The sequence below is a fragment of the Berghia stephanieae genome, chromosome 14 (genome assembly GCF_034508935.2).
Source record: "Berghia stephanieae isolate SIO BIC M18660-M18661 chromosome 14, UCSD_Bste_1.3, whole genome shotgun sequence".
Lineage (NCBI taxonomy): Eukaryota > Metazoa > Mollusca > Gastropoda > Nudibranchia > Aeolidiidae > Berghia > Berghia stephanieae.
In genome coordinates, this window is record NC_088373.1 from 29,297,420 (window position 1) to 29,312,919 (window position 15,500).

At 35.0% G+C, this 15,500-nt stretch overlaps 1 protein-coding gene across 1 annotated transcript in view; it reads right to left on the reverse strand.

Moving 5' to 3' along the window:
* Positions 1 to 265: 265 nt before the first annotated feature.
* Positions 266 to 15,500, reverse strand: part of LOC144960189 (uncharacterized) — a 26,102-nt gene continuing 10,867 nt past the window's right edge. Inside the window, exons 3-7 of the mRNA XM_078893225.1 lie at positions 13,882 to 14,044; positions 7,490 to 7,636; positions 4,048 to 4,362; positions 3,535 to 3,720; positions 266 to 768 (exon numbers count right to left, since the gene is read on the reverse strand). Coding sequence (XP_078749351.1) covers positions 653 to 768; positions 3,535 to 3,720; positions 4,048 to 4,362; positions 7,490 to 7,636; positions 13,882 to 14,044 — 927 coding nt within the window. The 3' untranslated portion in view covers positions 266 to 652. The remainder of the gene's footprint in view (positions 769 to 3,534; positions 3,721 to 4,047; positions 4,363 to 7,489; positions 7,637 to 13,881; positions 14,045 to 15,500) is intronic.

Consider the following 15,500-nt stretch of genomic DNA (forward strand, 5'->3'; position numbering starts at 1 on the left):
TTGGCTAGGGCCCATTTTAAAGCGCTTTTGTACACGTTTAGTAGATATTGTGCTAAATCAGGGCTCAATGTTTTTCAACAATAATAATAGATAAATACCAATTGTCTCAAGACAATTTTGTATCGGGATGAACAAAAAGCTTGGAATTGAATTTTCAGCTTCATTTATAAACTTAAAATAATATATTGTATGGTTGTGGAAAGGGATGTTTGTTTCTTAATATAGCTAGAGTATAAAATTCTATAATAGTTTAAAAAAAAAAATAAATCTCAATTTTTCTTTATTGCGTTTCTTCCAACATATTACCTGATTGACAGGGTAAGTCACATGTAGGGCTGTAAGAAATGGTCGTTGCTATAACACTTTTATACATAAAAATCAATATGGAGCTATTTGAACAATCATAGCAATAATCTGTTTTTCGTCAGTTTTTCTGGATTAAATAATGACAATTAAATACAACTGAGAGACTGGCACCAAATGAAATTTAGCGATAAATTTTCAAATTACGAAACAATGTTGTCAATGACATCGAAATGAGAGAAAAATCTTATTGGAGTCTAAGTAAATATCCGCTGAATTGAGAAGTACGCATATTAGAAAACAAAGTATGTATCCCATCAGTTGATGTCACAGTAGGTCTGACTTTATCTCATTCTTTCAGTGACACTATTGTGCTCAGAGATGTTTGGTCCCAGTAATGACGAAATTCCCCGTGCACCGTTGCAACTGAATCCTCGTTGGTTTTGATGTCGATATAAACCCATCCTATTGGTTGACAGAAAGAAGTATAGAATCTTATATTTATGTCCCTGCAATGTGAATACATATGCATTAATATAACAAATATTATATTCAAAGGTAAGTAAATATACATTTAGCAACATAAAATTTCAAAAAATCGATGTAAAAATTATTAATCAAAGGATTTGAAATTAATGCGTTTGAAAAATTCAATTTAGAAACATGTCTCCGTTAAGGGACTAATAAGAGAGACATACATATCTATTAATATGGTGTTGGAAATAAATAATGTAATTAACAGATGGTCTTATGAACCATGAATAAAATTCAAACTTACTTCAATACTGTGAATAAATAACCGTGAACACACATAACAACATTCATGCGACTTTGATGAATACATGATTCACCCCCCCCCCCCCAATCAAAGATATCAACTATGATCCCAAACAGGTTTTCTGTCTGAGTTTGTGTCCGTGTGCCTTTGTTGCAATTTATTTGTCATGAATATGAAAAGTGCTCGATTAGATAATTAGATTGAGAAATAAGAAAATCCCGGCGCGTAGCTAAAAATAGTTTAATTTTGATCATATTACAAAATTGGTCGTTATAAATAATTTTTCACTTTGATGGTCAATAAATATTATATCCCTTTTTGTTTTAGGGATTTTACAGCGCTTGCGACATAATCAACTCATACCAGCGCCATTAAATAGGAAGATGATATGGGAATCGTTGTAGATTTTAAGTTAAAAGCACAAAAAAAATTAAAAAAAAAATAATAAAAAAAGCAAGGCAAAGGCGAGCAATCTAGCGATGAGCCCATTTTGAAGTAATACCAACATTTAGAGGTGCCTAAATAAGTCAATAAAATGTATAGTAAAATAAAGAGAGTTAATATGAAAAAAAAAACACGAACCGAAATAATAAGGAGTGAATGAAAACATCTTGATTTAGCTTCTTCAATTGTTTGTAATTGGAGAACCGAGAGCGGTATTTGAATTAAATCTTCTCCTGACTTTATTCACCTTAGGGTTTAGGCCAGACATCTTCTTTCAACACTTTTTAGACAGAGTGCGAGGTGTGTCTGCTTTGAAACAGAATCGATATGACTATTGGGGGACTCTCGTTTAAGCAGTATAGCAAGAAAGATTTTCATTCTATCTGTTCCCTATTGCAAAGTGCGTTGCCAGCAGTTTCCTTTCTAAGTTATATTTTTAAAAAGTCAATCGGCATAACTTATTTTGGAATCAGTGACTTCAAATTGAGTCAAATCGGCAAAGATATTTTACAAATTGCGTTTCAAGCCATGGGGAGGTGTCAGAGTATTTGTTAAAAATGCAGGTTTTCAAATTTTATTGGGGGGAGGGGAGGATATAGCTATAGATAGTTCGAAGATGACGTCACTCAGGTCTATGTTATTGTTTTTTTGCCATCCGCGTTTATGAATAATTTTCACTGAACTGTATTAACCCGACTATAAACGTTCATGGATACACACAGTTTTGTGTGTTGGTCCGTTATACTTCCTGATGGCAATGTTATGAGCTTCTTAGCCAAGCGCATACTATCTATATGTAAAGTAAAAGAGATGTAATGTATAAAAAAAGAATAAAACCCGAGGTGTAGTTGGATTAAGTTAGACGAAGTGTTGCCTATGATAAGAAAATATATTTAAATGCTTTCCTTTTATTAACAGTTTTAGAACAAAGTCTAGTAGTTTGATGCCCTGCAAATAACCCGTTGGTTTGTAATTTTATCATTCATTTCCTTTTGTAAACAGCTTTTTTGTCTGGTACCATGGCACCCTGTCTGTGAACTGTAGGTCCATAATTCCATAATGCGAACGCGTTCTTTGAGCCAATTTAGTAGATATCTGGCTATATAAAGGCTGGCGTCTAAGACGATTAAATAGTCATGGCAAATACTCGTGAAGAAGAAAGAAGAAAGTATTTCCATTTCAGGAGAAGAACAATGAGACAAAGAGTGCCATATGGGACAATAAAACCTACAATATCTTATAAGTACAAGAACAATGAGACAAAGAGTGCCATATGGGACAATAAAACCTACAATATCTTATAAGTACAAGAACAATGAGACAAAGAGTGCCATATGGGACAATAAAACCTACAATATCTTATAAGTACAAGAACAATAGGATTCAATAGTCGTAACGTCACTTCCTTCCTTATGACGCATGGTAACTTAGCAACACTGGCTCTAAACTATCAGAACAATGGCGGACGCTCGTATGAAATATTTCTCCGGCGAGCATAAAAGCGTATCCAAAGGAAAAAAACCCCATAAATTTGATCATGTTTTGACTTTTACACATTCTGGTCACAAGACATATGAAAAGTTCTAGCCAGCTTGAAGAATAAAAAGTAATGATTTTCTTTGTTTAGAACCAAGATGGCCGCCGTTGCCAGGCGGCGTGACATCAGACTACTGAATCCAATTAGAGAAAGGGTCCATCGAGGACACTAGACCTACCAAATCTTATAAGTATAAAATGTGCGGCTATGCGGTAAAGTGGTATGACACACGCTTTCGGATCGGAATGTCCTGGGTTCGAGCATCGCTCGGCGCATAGTTGAGTCCTTGGAGAAGACTCCTTACTCACAATATCTCACCGTACTCAGGTGTAAAATGAGTAGATGGCCTTTAACAGCGGTGTCTCTGTCTGAAAAAAATGTTTATAAATTGGATTGAAAGTAAAATGTCAATAAATTAGATTCACGAGGAGGGAATTGTAAAGAATTATGGGGAAAAAAATGATTCCCTTACCAACAGTAGAAAGATACACACTGAGAGTGAAAACATAGATGCCTGATCTTGGAGCAGTATATATCCCGCTGGAAAAATTGTATGCATCTCCTATTGCCAACAATGGGGTTCTGAATATCAAGGTGTCTCCTGCTTGAAACGTGTCTTTAGCATTGTAACCAGCAAGGAAGGCTGACATAAATGACGCTGGGTGGAACGTAATTAATTCAATAAAGATATGGTGGTGATAGATATCGTGATATTGACTAAGACAACGATGATGATGGTGATGATGATGATGATGATGATGATGATGATGATGATGATAATAATAATAATAATAATAATTATGATGATGATGATGATGATGATGATGATGATGATGATGATGATGATGATGATGATGATGATAATAATAATAGTAATAATAATAATAATTACATAGATAATATACTGTATATTTTAAAATTATGTAAAAAGAATTTTGAAGCATTTTTCACACATAAACAAAAAGAATTAAAAGGGCGCCAATACCATTTTTGTCTTGTTCCATCGTGTGTAGAATTTCCTTTTGAAGTTGTGTCCCTTGATCTGCAATTTCATGTCGCAGACCTGTCATTACATCACATTGTGCGTCTAGTTGTTTCTGTTGATTGACATTTCTTCTATCTTGATTTTGGAGCTTCTTCTCAAGACTGTCAAGCTTTCCTTGTAGGTTATTTATCAAGTCATTTTGAGCGTGAATGAATATATCTTGAGATTTTTCTTTATTTTCTTGATCCTTTAACTGTTTCATCTGGTTAGTTATGGTGAAATCTTGTTCTCGTAATGTTTTATTCATCCCAGATGCTGATGAAAGAAATATTATATTTATGATATAATGATTTGTTATTATTCTTTCAGAAAGATCAAATGGTTTTTAAATGATCACATGATTTGGTTTTAGAATGATTACACTTAAATATCTTTCCGAAGAGCAGTATGTGAACTATCACCAAAAAAGGTATGGATGTCATATATCAATGCTTCATGACATGTTGTTTTAATGAACGTTCACTTTTTTCCTCATCATAGACGAAGAAGAGAGACAGCATGATGAAAAGGGTCCGTATAAAAAGTAAAAAGTGACTCGTCGTGTCTCTTCAGTGTTATGCAGGTGTGCAACTGATGCAAAGTAATAAGCTGTTCAAGATAAAATGACAAGAAATTATTAAAAAATTTAGGTTTTCGCACATTTTAAAATTAGATATATTTAAGTAAATGAAATAAGAACCCTTTAGTTAAACCAAATTTTCTTTTTTTCTTTACTAAGAACTCGCTCTTCTGCATCAATAGTATTCCTATATAATACCATTTTGAGACGATCGGTTACATATGTCAACAATTGTCATAAAACTGCATTCAGATAGAAAAAAAACTAGTAATTAAAAATAGAGTTCTAGGTTTGGATTATGAAATTTAATCGGAAGTGTTATTGCTCATTGGGAAGATTAAATGAATACATAAAGTTTTGTTCTTCAAGATCTATAAAGAAACCGCCTCTAAAATCGTTGTTATAAAATTAGAGATTTTACACTGTTAGCTATGTAAACAATTGTTTCCGAATAAAAAAAACAATTTGCTTTAACTGTCATTAACTTACCACTTCTGTAGTTTGCATTAAATTTTGAATTTTTTATTTATGGCATAATATCTACATCGTGTCGGAATTCCCAAAGACTGATATGGAATCTGTAGCTTTAAATCTTTTGAAATAATGATTGCACACTCAATATTGTCAAATTAACAATGAATGCTGTCTATATATAACCTTAAAAAATATATATATAGATAGTTCGAAGATGACGTCACTCAGGTCTTTGTTATTGTTTTTTGCCATCCGCGTATATGAGTAATGCTCACTGAACTGTATTAACCCGACTATAAACATTCATGGATACACAGTTTTGTGTGTTGATCCGTTATACTTCCGGACGGCAATGTTATGAGCTTCTTAGCCAAGCGCATACTATAATCTATTGCTGAACGTTTCACAGAGCATTTTAAAGATTTTAAACATATTAGGCTCTTACACTATAATATACAATACGAAATCGTTATCGGTTCCACTCTCGTAAAGCTGCGAAAAGAAGTCTTCTTTTATCTATCGATAAGCCATTACAGAGGACGGCTATGGAATTGAAATTTCACAATCAACCATGAGAAGATGGTTATCGAAATACGACAGAGAGATCACCAGTGTGGAACAACGTGGTAGGAAAAAGATCATAGAAAACTTTGATATGGATATCATCCAAAGATGTATTTAGCTGGTGAACGTAAACTACACCCAACAAAGAAATGGACGTCTCATAATTCGGGCTGAAAAAGGGGCCAAGATTATGGACAGAGAATCATTGATATTCTTGAGGTGGTGAAGATACTGGACATTTAAAAGTATGCCATGCCATTTTTTCTTCTCCGTGTCATCTGGAAGTAGAGAATATCATTCAGGGTTCAATGCAAAGGTGTTTGAAGACTGACAAAATACCGTTTTCTGCCTTCCATCGAAGACCCAGTTGTAACGACAACGCTACCATTGAATGGCTTCAACTTTGGCAAATATAAAAGCTCAAATGCTTTCACTGTTTTAATATGGCAGCACTATATATTCTGTCTATTTATCAAAGTGCTCACTATAGATAGTATGCAGATGATGTCACTCAGGCCTTTGTTATTGTTTTTGCCATCCGCGTTTGTGAGTTGTTCTCACTAAACTGTATTAACCAGACTATAAAAGTTTATGGTTACACAGAGTTTGTGTGTTGGTCCGTTATACTTCCGGATGGCAATGTTGTGAACTCCTTGGCCAAGCGCATTCTATCTATACTCCATAGTAAAAGATAAAGGAATCAGAAACTGGGGTTTTGACACGAGGATGTGCCACTTCCAGACATCACAGTGAAGACAATCCAATCGTCATTGGACCCAAGTAGAGGGATAGATTGAGAGGAGGAACATCGAAATTAATTTCACCGACGAGACAACTGATATTACAAGGGAAGACTGGGAAAAGGCATGCTCTGACCTACGCAAACTGGAGGAAAATTACATTTGATTGAATTGAGTGATCCTCGGAATCTTTCCGTAGTCGTTCCATTTCTCCTTTTTATCATCCTCGTCATCAGAATGTGATTGATGTGTCCAGTATTTCTTGATTCCAGTCTAGATTAAATTTATGTAATCCTCTTTGGCAAAAACGCAATCTATTTCTCAGAATTTTGCAATCAAAATAATGTTGGAAACACGTGATGTTCACTTTCGTTTGCATTCATCAGTAATGTGTATTGATAGTTATAAAACGTAGATGTCTGAATTAGCATTCGTTCCTTTATATTCAAATACTAAAAGTATATCGTATGAGTTTCAATTAACCGGACATTCTATTTTAACGAATTCCTTCAAAATGGATAAGCTTTTGATATTAATAATCTTCTAGGACTTCAGATCATTTCCTTTTATCGATTATAATATAGCTGTAATAAGCAAAATCCTTTCTTGTTGTTTTTAAATACATAACAAAATTAATTTTTAATTAAGACAAAGTGATTCAGAGGGTCATACATTTTTTGAGGTGTGCATTGAGGAACAGCTGAGAAAAAGAATTAAAACACGCGCCACATAGTAAACATCTTACTATAGCAAGCAGGCTAAACATATTTCTGTTCTGCAAAAAGCATTAAGTTCTTATAAAATGAGCAAAGATTTTGTGAAATACACTCCAAAAATTGGAATAAGATAAATATCCAGTGTATTGTAACAAACGTAACGATTTTTCTATAGTTAGTAAGACAAGGGTTAAAAGCAAAACAAGCAGTTTCCTTGGGTGATATTAATTCATTATACGTTCACTTTGTAATATAATATATAACATTACGGGCGTATCAGTTGTCAAGTTTACAAATTTAAATAGAAAAAAAAAATAACAGGCGGAAACCTATCAAGTTTTGCTGAGTGATATAATCTTGTTGCAGTTTTAGTTGATGTCCTTGTTCCAGGTTGACGTCTTCCTGTGATTTGACCAACTTCTCCAGGCTGGACATCCTTTCCATCAAATTTGTAACAATTGCTGCCAGGTCAGGTTCTAATACAGAAAATAAATGATATAAAGTTTGTTATTTTAAAATAGAAAATTTGCTGCAATAAGAACATGAAGCACAATTAACGTACATACTGTGTTGAAATCGAGTTTCCAGAAGTCAATAAGAAACAAAGAAAACTAATAGATTTCACCTCTCTCTCAATATTTAAAAATCAATCTGATCTGAAGTTTAAACATACCATTGTTAATTACGTCATTATCCTATTTAATGCTAAGAAAACCAATTGAGGGGATGGTGTGTATCGATAAGGGGAGAGAGAGAGAGAGAGAGAGAGAGAGAGAGAGAGAGAGAGAAAGGGAGAGAGAGAGAGGAGAAAGAGAGAGAGAGAACGAGAGAGAGAGAGAAAGAAAGAGAGAGAGAGAGATAGAGAGAGAGAGAGAGAGATATGAATTAAGTGAATAGATAATGATGATAAAGATATTATTGATAATGATAATATAATGATGGTTGTGATGATGATGATGATAATAATAATAATAATAATAATAATAATAATAATAATAATAATAATAATAATAATAATAATAATAATAATAATAATAATATAATAATAATGAATGATGATGACGACGACGACGATGATGATGATGATGATGATGATGATGATGATGATGATGATGATGATGATTATAATATTAACAAAAAAAAAGAGGAAGAAGAAGAAAAAGACGACGACGACGAAGAAGATTGATGATAATTACAATTATAATGACATCAGTATTAGGAAGAATATTATTATTATTATTATTACTATTATTAAATAATAATATATATATAATAATATTAATAATAATAATAATAATAATAATAATAATAATAATAATAATAATAATAATAATAATAATAATAATAATAATAATAATAATAATAATAATAATAATAATAATAATGATAATAATAATAATAATAACTTAACTTGATCGTTCGTATAAATATTGAAAATGATAGAAGCTTTAGGAAGTCCGTTCTTTAAAAAAAAATCTCTATCTTCTTTCTTCCAATCCTTTTACAAAAAGCGAAGGTTTGACACAATGGATCTTATTATTGTGACTACTTTTGTGTTACGAGTTACCTTACAACCTTTAGGAGGAGTTTCCTATGAGTCACTGTGTCATAGGCAGCTGTCAGGTTAAAGAAGACAACCCCTGTACTTTGTTTGTTCTCGTAGCCATCTTCATTCAAAGTATTTTGTCAACTTTAGGAGTTGGTCACAGCATGTTTTTCCATGGCGGAAATTAGCTTGGTTGGGTGACAGACGATTTTCTACTGTTTGGGGAATCCTGGATATTTTTATGCGCTCGTATACTTTGTACATAATGCAGAGGTGGGATATTAGTCTGTAGCTCTTGCTGCTATTTGGGTCTTTTCAAGTTTTAGTAGTGTTATCACTCTTGCTTGTCGCCAAAGCTTTGGTATTTGTGCAATATTCAACACAGTCGTTGAGGAGAATTAGTAAGCACGTATTGGGTGAGCAACCGAAAAGCGTTCTCATGCGGCGATGCCATCTGGAACAGCCGTTTTATCGGGTTTGGAATGTTCAAGGACTGATTCCAATTCTTCGATACAGAAAAGGTCTACTTCCTGTTCACTTCCTTGGGTGACCTGTTCCATTTCCCTATTCGTTTCCTTAAGTTTTCCCTCTTCTCTGAGTATTGGTTTTCCATTTTTGATAAGTTGGTTTTCTACATCGTTTGGTGTCACGCTGCAACTCTGGCTTGTTTGTAATTTTCTGTATTTATTTTTTTCATAGTTCACCAGGCTTTTCTTGCTGCTGTGGGTCATGTTTGTGCTGTCTATCATTTCCTTCCATCTTTCTGATTATGTTTTGGCAATGGAAGTCATTAAGATCTCACCAAGTTGGACAGTCTTTTCAGAAAATGATCTGTTTCGTAAGCCGCCACACACTGTTCATAAAGTTTCTTCGTGTCTTGATGTTGACATGGTATATTATAGGATTTCCTTCTGCCTCTAGGTATGTGCTTTTCAGAAATTCTATATATACGTTTCTGGAATGCGTCGTTGTTTTTAAGAAACTGGATCGATGGTTTTGATGCGGTCATTTATATCTGACGAGACCATTTTTCTATCTTTGTTAATGACAGTCCTTCTGCGTTGGTACGGGCCGAGGAGCTATCCTTTTACTACCTGATAATGGAAAAATTGATGAACTTCACATATTATTCAACAATATATACAATACTGGGAAAATCCCAGAAGATCTCTGTAACTCTATTTTCATAGCAATACCAAAGAAAGCAGGCGCAGTCAGATGCGAAAATTTTAGAACTATAAGTTTAATAAGCCACATCAACAAAATACTGTTGCGTATAATTATCAACAGGCTAAGGAATAAGATTAACCCCGAAATCGCAGAAGAACAATATGGATTCCAACCTGACAGAGGGACAAGGAACGCAATATACCTCCTCCGTGTTTTAAGTGAAAGAGCTATACAGGTTCAGACCCCACTATACCTCTGTTTTGTCGACTACAAAAAAGCTTTTGATAGAGTACGCCACGAAGAAATACTAAAACAACTGCACTCCATTGGCGCTGATGAGAAAGACCTCAGACTCATGCAAACATTATACTACACCCAGCAGGCATCTATCAAAATCGGAAACTCTACAGGAAATTCCATTCCTATTAAGAAAGGAGTCCGTCAAGGGTGTGTTGCCTCACCAGATCTGTTTAATCTATACCAAGAAACAATCATGAGGGACATAAATAATATGGAGGGAATAAAAGTAGGAGGTCACAACATAAATAATATAAGATACGCAGACGATACGGTACTCATTGCAACATCAGAAATCCAACTTCAAAAGATTGTTGACAAAGTGGTAGTAGATAGTGAAGCCAAGGGAATGGAAGTGAATATCACCAAAACGGAATGCATGGTAATACAGAAAAACCCCGAAAACAACAACACCTGCAATATAACGATTCACGGCGAGCAACTTACCAACGTAGAAAGTTTTAAATACCTAGGTTCAATAGTGACAACAGATGGAAGATGTAACCGAGACATACGAGCAAGAATAACTCAAGCCAAACAGGCCTTCATGGACCTGGGAAACATTTTGAAAAACAAACAGATGTCGTTCGGGATTAGATTCCGAGTCTTGAAGTGCTACGTGTGGCCAATCTTGTTATACGGATGCGAAAGCTGGACTACAAATGCAGAAACACAAAAGAACATTGAAGCTTTTGAAATGTGGTGCTTGAGAAGGATGCAGAGAATATCGTATACTGCACACAAAACGAACGAAGAAGTGCTAAAACAAACATACCAACAAAGGAAACTAATGCCCTTAATAGTGGATCGACAACTATCCTTTTTCGGACACATAGTAAGGAAAGATAAGAATGAATACCTGGCAAGTTGTGGAAAAATACCTGGTAAACGCGCCCGGGGGAGACAAAGAAAAACACTCATAGACCAACTGAAGGGCTTCACCAACCTAACAATCCAAGAGCTGTTTGAAAAAGCAAGAGACAGGGAGGAATGGAGAGAGATAATTCATGCAGTATCCGAAGCCTGGACCAGGCATGGAACCTAGAAGAAGAAGAAGAATGGAAAAATGTTTTGTTAGTGTTGTGCGTGTTGTATCAATCCGTCTCCTGCGAGGGATTCCAAAGACGCGACGTGAACACTTTCTACATGTCCCCACTTATGTTGATAATGACAAGAAATGGAGTGAGTAAAATTTTAACAAACCATCCTAGCACAAACTGATTATTTTACGTACATAACAAAATGGAGAGATAGATCTAGTAACTATTTTCCATATTTGCCAAAATAGAGTCAAAAGGTTCTCTTTTTAGCCATTGTAGTATACGGTCATCATTATAACTCGTCGTCTCAACATCGAACCTACCCCACAGCATCTTGGGAGCAGACTCTTAGGTCATGGTCGGTGGAGCTGGGACCATCCTGGCATTCTCTGAGGATGTGCTCCATCGTCTGCTCTGGGCATCCACATGTACACAAGCTAGCCTCAGCCAGCCCTACTTTTTTTATGCTTCCAGCTATTCTCCCAATTTTTGAATGTGCACTTTTAAGTGTTACCCGTTCATTCTTTGGGATCTCAGCTCCCTACAGCAGTTCTCCTCTCAGATCTTCAACGGCGTCATTTGCATGATTGTCGAACTACCTCCACGTGGAAAGTTTGAATAGAGCTGCATTATTATGGTTGCGGATTTCTTCCATCATGAAGCTGTTTCTCGACTGCAGTCTACTTGCCATTGGGCTGTGGTAATGGATGGGTGTCTTTGGTCCATTTCCTTTTATATGTCTGGACTTTAAAAGCAGTGGTTTTCTTCGAATGTGGGGAGGTGCAATGTCACACCACCGATTGAGGACTGGAACTGCAGTCGGTTTCAAGTTTCCAGTTATGATCCGGTAGGTTTTATGTAGCTCTAGGTCAATATTTTTTGGCATGGTAGGATCGCGCAAAGACTGGGGAGGCGTATTCGGCTGATGAATAGCAGAGGACTGCTATGGTTTTCCTAACTGTTTTTTGGATAAATGGAAGGCACACATCTGAGTTTTCCTGGTTTGGCATTTAGTTAGCTCTTTAAATAATACTCAGAGTCTTCAGGGCATCTGTTAATCTCTCCGCAAATCTTGAAATCAGAGGAATGGGGCGCAAGACACAGATTATCAGCATATAGAAACCTCTGGATGTTCTCAAACTCAGATTTGTCGTTGGTATAGACGTTACAAAGGATAGGTGCAAGTATCGATTCTTGAGGGAGTCTGTCCTTTTCTGATCTCTATCTGCTTTTCTTCCCATCCATTTCCACAAAAAAGCGACGGATTGACAAAAGCAATTTTATAATCGCAACTACTTTTGTGTTACAAGTTATTCTTGCAACATTCAGGAGCAGTTTCCTGTGAGTTACTGTTTTGTAATATAAGGTGGGGTTTTCCAATTCGGACCCCCAAAATGTCTCTGTCAGCTCAATGACCTCAATTGACTACATTCAAAGAGTAATTGTAAAAATAACTGTTGCATATGTTGCAAATATCATCAACTTAATGTTTTAGATAAAATCATTATCCATTATCGCATTTTATTTGTGTTTGGCCTTGATTTATGGGGCCCAGTCACTTGTCTCAATACGGACACCCTGTGTCCTAATTGTGAAACCCCGTTTCGCCAATTCAGTCACCCCGTTGTGCCAGTTCGGACACCCTTTGACAATTAAGTCGAATGCAACCAACTTTTCTTAGTTTGAGCTAAGATGGATGACAAACCAGCTTACCTTCACGATTAGAGTGGATTGATTCACTAAAAAATATATATATAACGTTTGCTTTATAAATTTAAGCGTTAAAACGAACGGAAAAAAGATTAATGATTACGCAATAATATCGCTTATACAATCTTCTAAATCTATGTCGTCAAAATAATTTTTTGTAACAGTCAAGATAACGGGTGGTGAACGATGAGATAATAATTAAAATCGATTGTTTTAACAGAAAACCAATATGCTAGTCCGAAGAATCTTCAAATTGAATAATAAAATCTTTTAGAATTAAAATTGAAAACAAATAAACAACAACCACGAAAAAAGAGCAAAGTCAAAAATATCATGTCTGAAGTGCTGCAACTGCCAATCTGAATTGAAAGAATTGGGGATCTGAATTGGAACGGCAGTATGATGTGTTGGCAAACGTTTTCAAGATATTTTTAAAACAATTTTTAAAATTATATTGATTATTTATTTTTTGATTCCAAATTATTTTCGACTGGAAACATTTAAAAACCAAATGTGAAAAATGCTTTTCAATGTACGAATTTCTTTTGCTTTATATTGCTACTTTGAATGTTAGCTGCCTCAAATTCGTGAAAAAGCAAAGGGAGAAGCTCGCACCCGATCTTCCAAGAAAGTCAAGGATTTTAAGAGACGAAAAAGCTCTGAAATTGGGTTAGATATATCATGGATTTATTTGCGTGAAAAAGAACTCAGCTCTATGTCAAAATTATTATTAAAACTAGGCGATAAAATAGAAGATGAATACGGAAGGGAGTTTGAATTGGTACACTGTCGGATTGGAACAACACACCAAAAGAAGGTAAGGGGGGTTTTACAAAACAGACAATATGTAACCAAAATACGTTCGAAGAGGGCTGGTTGCGTTACCACGACTATCTGTTGCCCAAATAAGGTTGAAAAGGTCTTTTAAAAAGATGTTTATAAAATGTTTATTACTTACTGTCAACAGTCACGTTTGCATAAGCCATTTCTTTCTTCATGTTAAACGATTCATCTAGATAAAACATTATACAACTGTACGTTCCAGTGTTTTCAGCACTTGGGCGATTTATCGTCAATTGCAACCAACTTTGACTAGCGTCTTTTTTGATAAAGCCCTCAGCCTGAAAATGAAAACAATTTAATGCTAATAGTGTAAAAAATAATATTGAGCTTATTTGTAAAGCAATTTCCAAAAAATGTGCTCATAACGCTTACAAGGAGCCCCAAGCAAATAGCAAATCATAAAAAGTAAGAAGAGGCATGATGCATGTAAGGCAACATTGTGATTTTGTCGACAAGAACAAGGATGTTTTGGTCTGGTACTCATTTTATACCAAGTGCGATGAAAGAATGCTAGTAATGAGCCTTTTTCCAGAGACAAGACCTTGGATCGCCAAAAGCGGGACTCAAACTAGTGACCCACAAGGATTGGTGGGTGTCATACCACAAAACCACAAAATGGCATAATCTAAATAATATTTGAATGTTAGATAATAAAAATTATTTAGGTTGCTATTAGAATATATTAATTCAAAAATTAAGGCCAAGTTCCTGAAGAGTGGAAAGATGCGCACATTACACCGATATTAAAAAAGAACGACAAACACAGTGCTGAAAACTATAGTCCGGTATCTCTCACGCCAATATCATGTAAATCTGTAGAGTTATATGCAGTAATATCATTAGACTTCTTGATTACCACAACGTACTGGCTGATGTCCAACATGGCTTTCATAGACATGGTTCATGCGGTTACAACTGATCACGACGTGTGATGATTTTGATAATATTATTAAGAGGCCAGACAGATGACATCCTGATGGCGTTTGATAAAGTACATCACCACAGCTTTTTTTAAACAAGCTTGATTACTATGGGATCTCAAAACCCAACAACGCATGGATTAAATCATTTCTTTCGATGCGATCCAGAGATTTATGGCTGACAACAAATTGTCATCATCACTTCCAGTCCTGTTTGGTGTATCTCAAGGAACAGTTTTAGGCCCACTTCTTGTTTATTACATCAAAGTTATGCCGAATAAAGTATCAGAAGGATAATAGAATGACTTTATGAAGACGATAGCTTTCCTTATAGGGAAATTAAAACTTCCAAAGGTTGCAATATACTTCGAGAAGACCTGGACAGGCTACAATCATGGGGAAAAGAATGAAAAATGGAATTCTGTTTAAAAAATACCATTTAATTTGCATAACAAACAAAAAGAAAATGATAAGTTTAGATTAGTATGTACATGAAACAAAAATTGAAGGCAACGCAAAAAACAGAATATCTTGGATAAACTCTTGGCAACATCACATCGATAACGTTTGTAAAAATGCCAATACAAAACTCTTCCTTATGAAGAAATGTACAAAGTTGTCAAAGGATTACCAGAAAAACTGCTATAAATTCTCCGGACTTCGAATTTTAGATTATAATTCATGCGTTTGGGAGCCCAAGAGTAAAAAGCAGATGGTGCAGCTCTAGAAAGTTCAAACCAAGAATGTAGCCTTGTTTGTAATAACTATAGGAGGATTGAAAGCATAAATCAACAAGCAACTTCTCTACAAACTC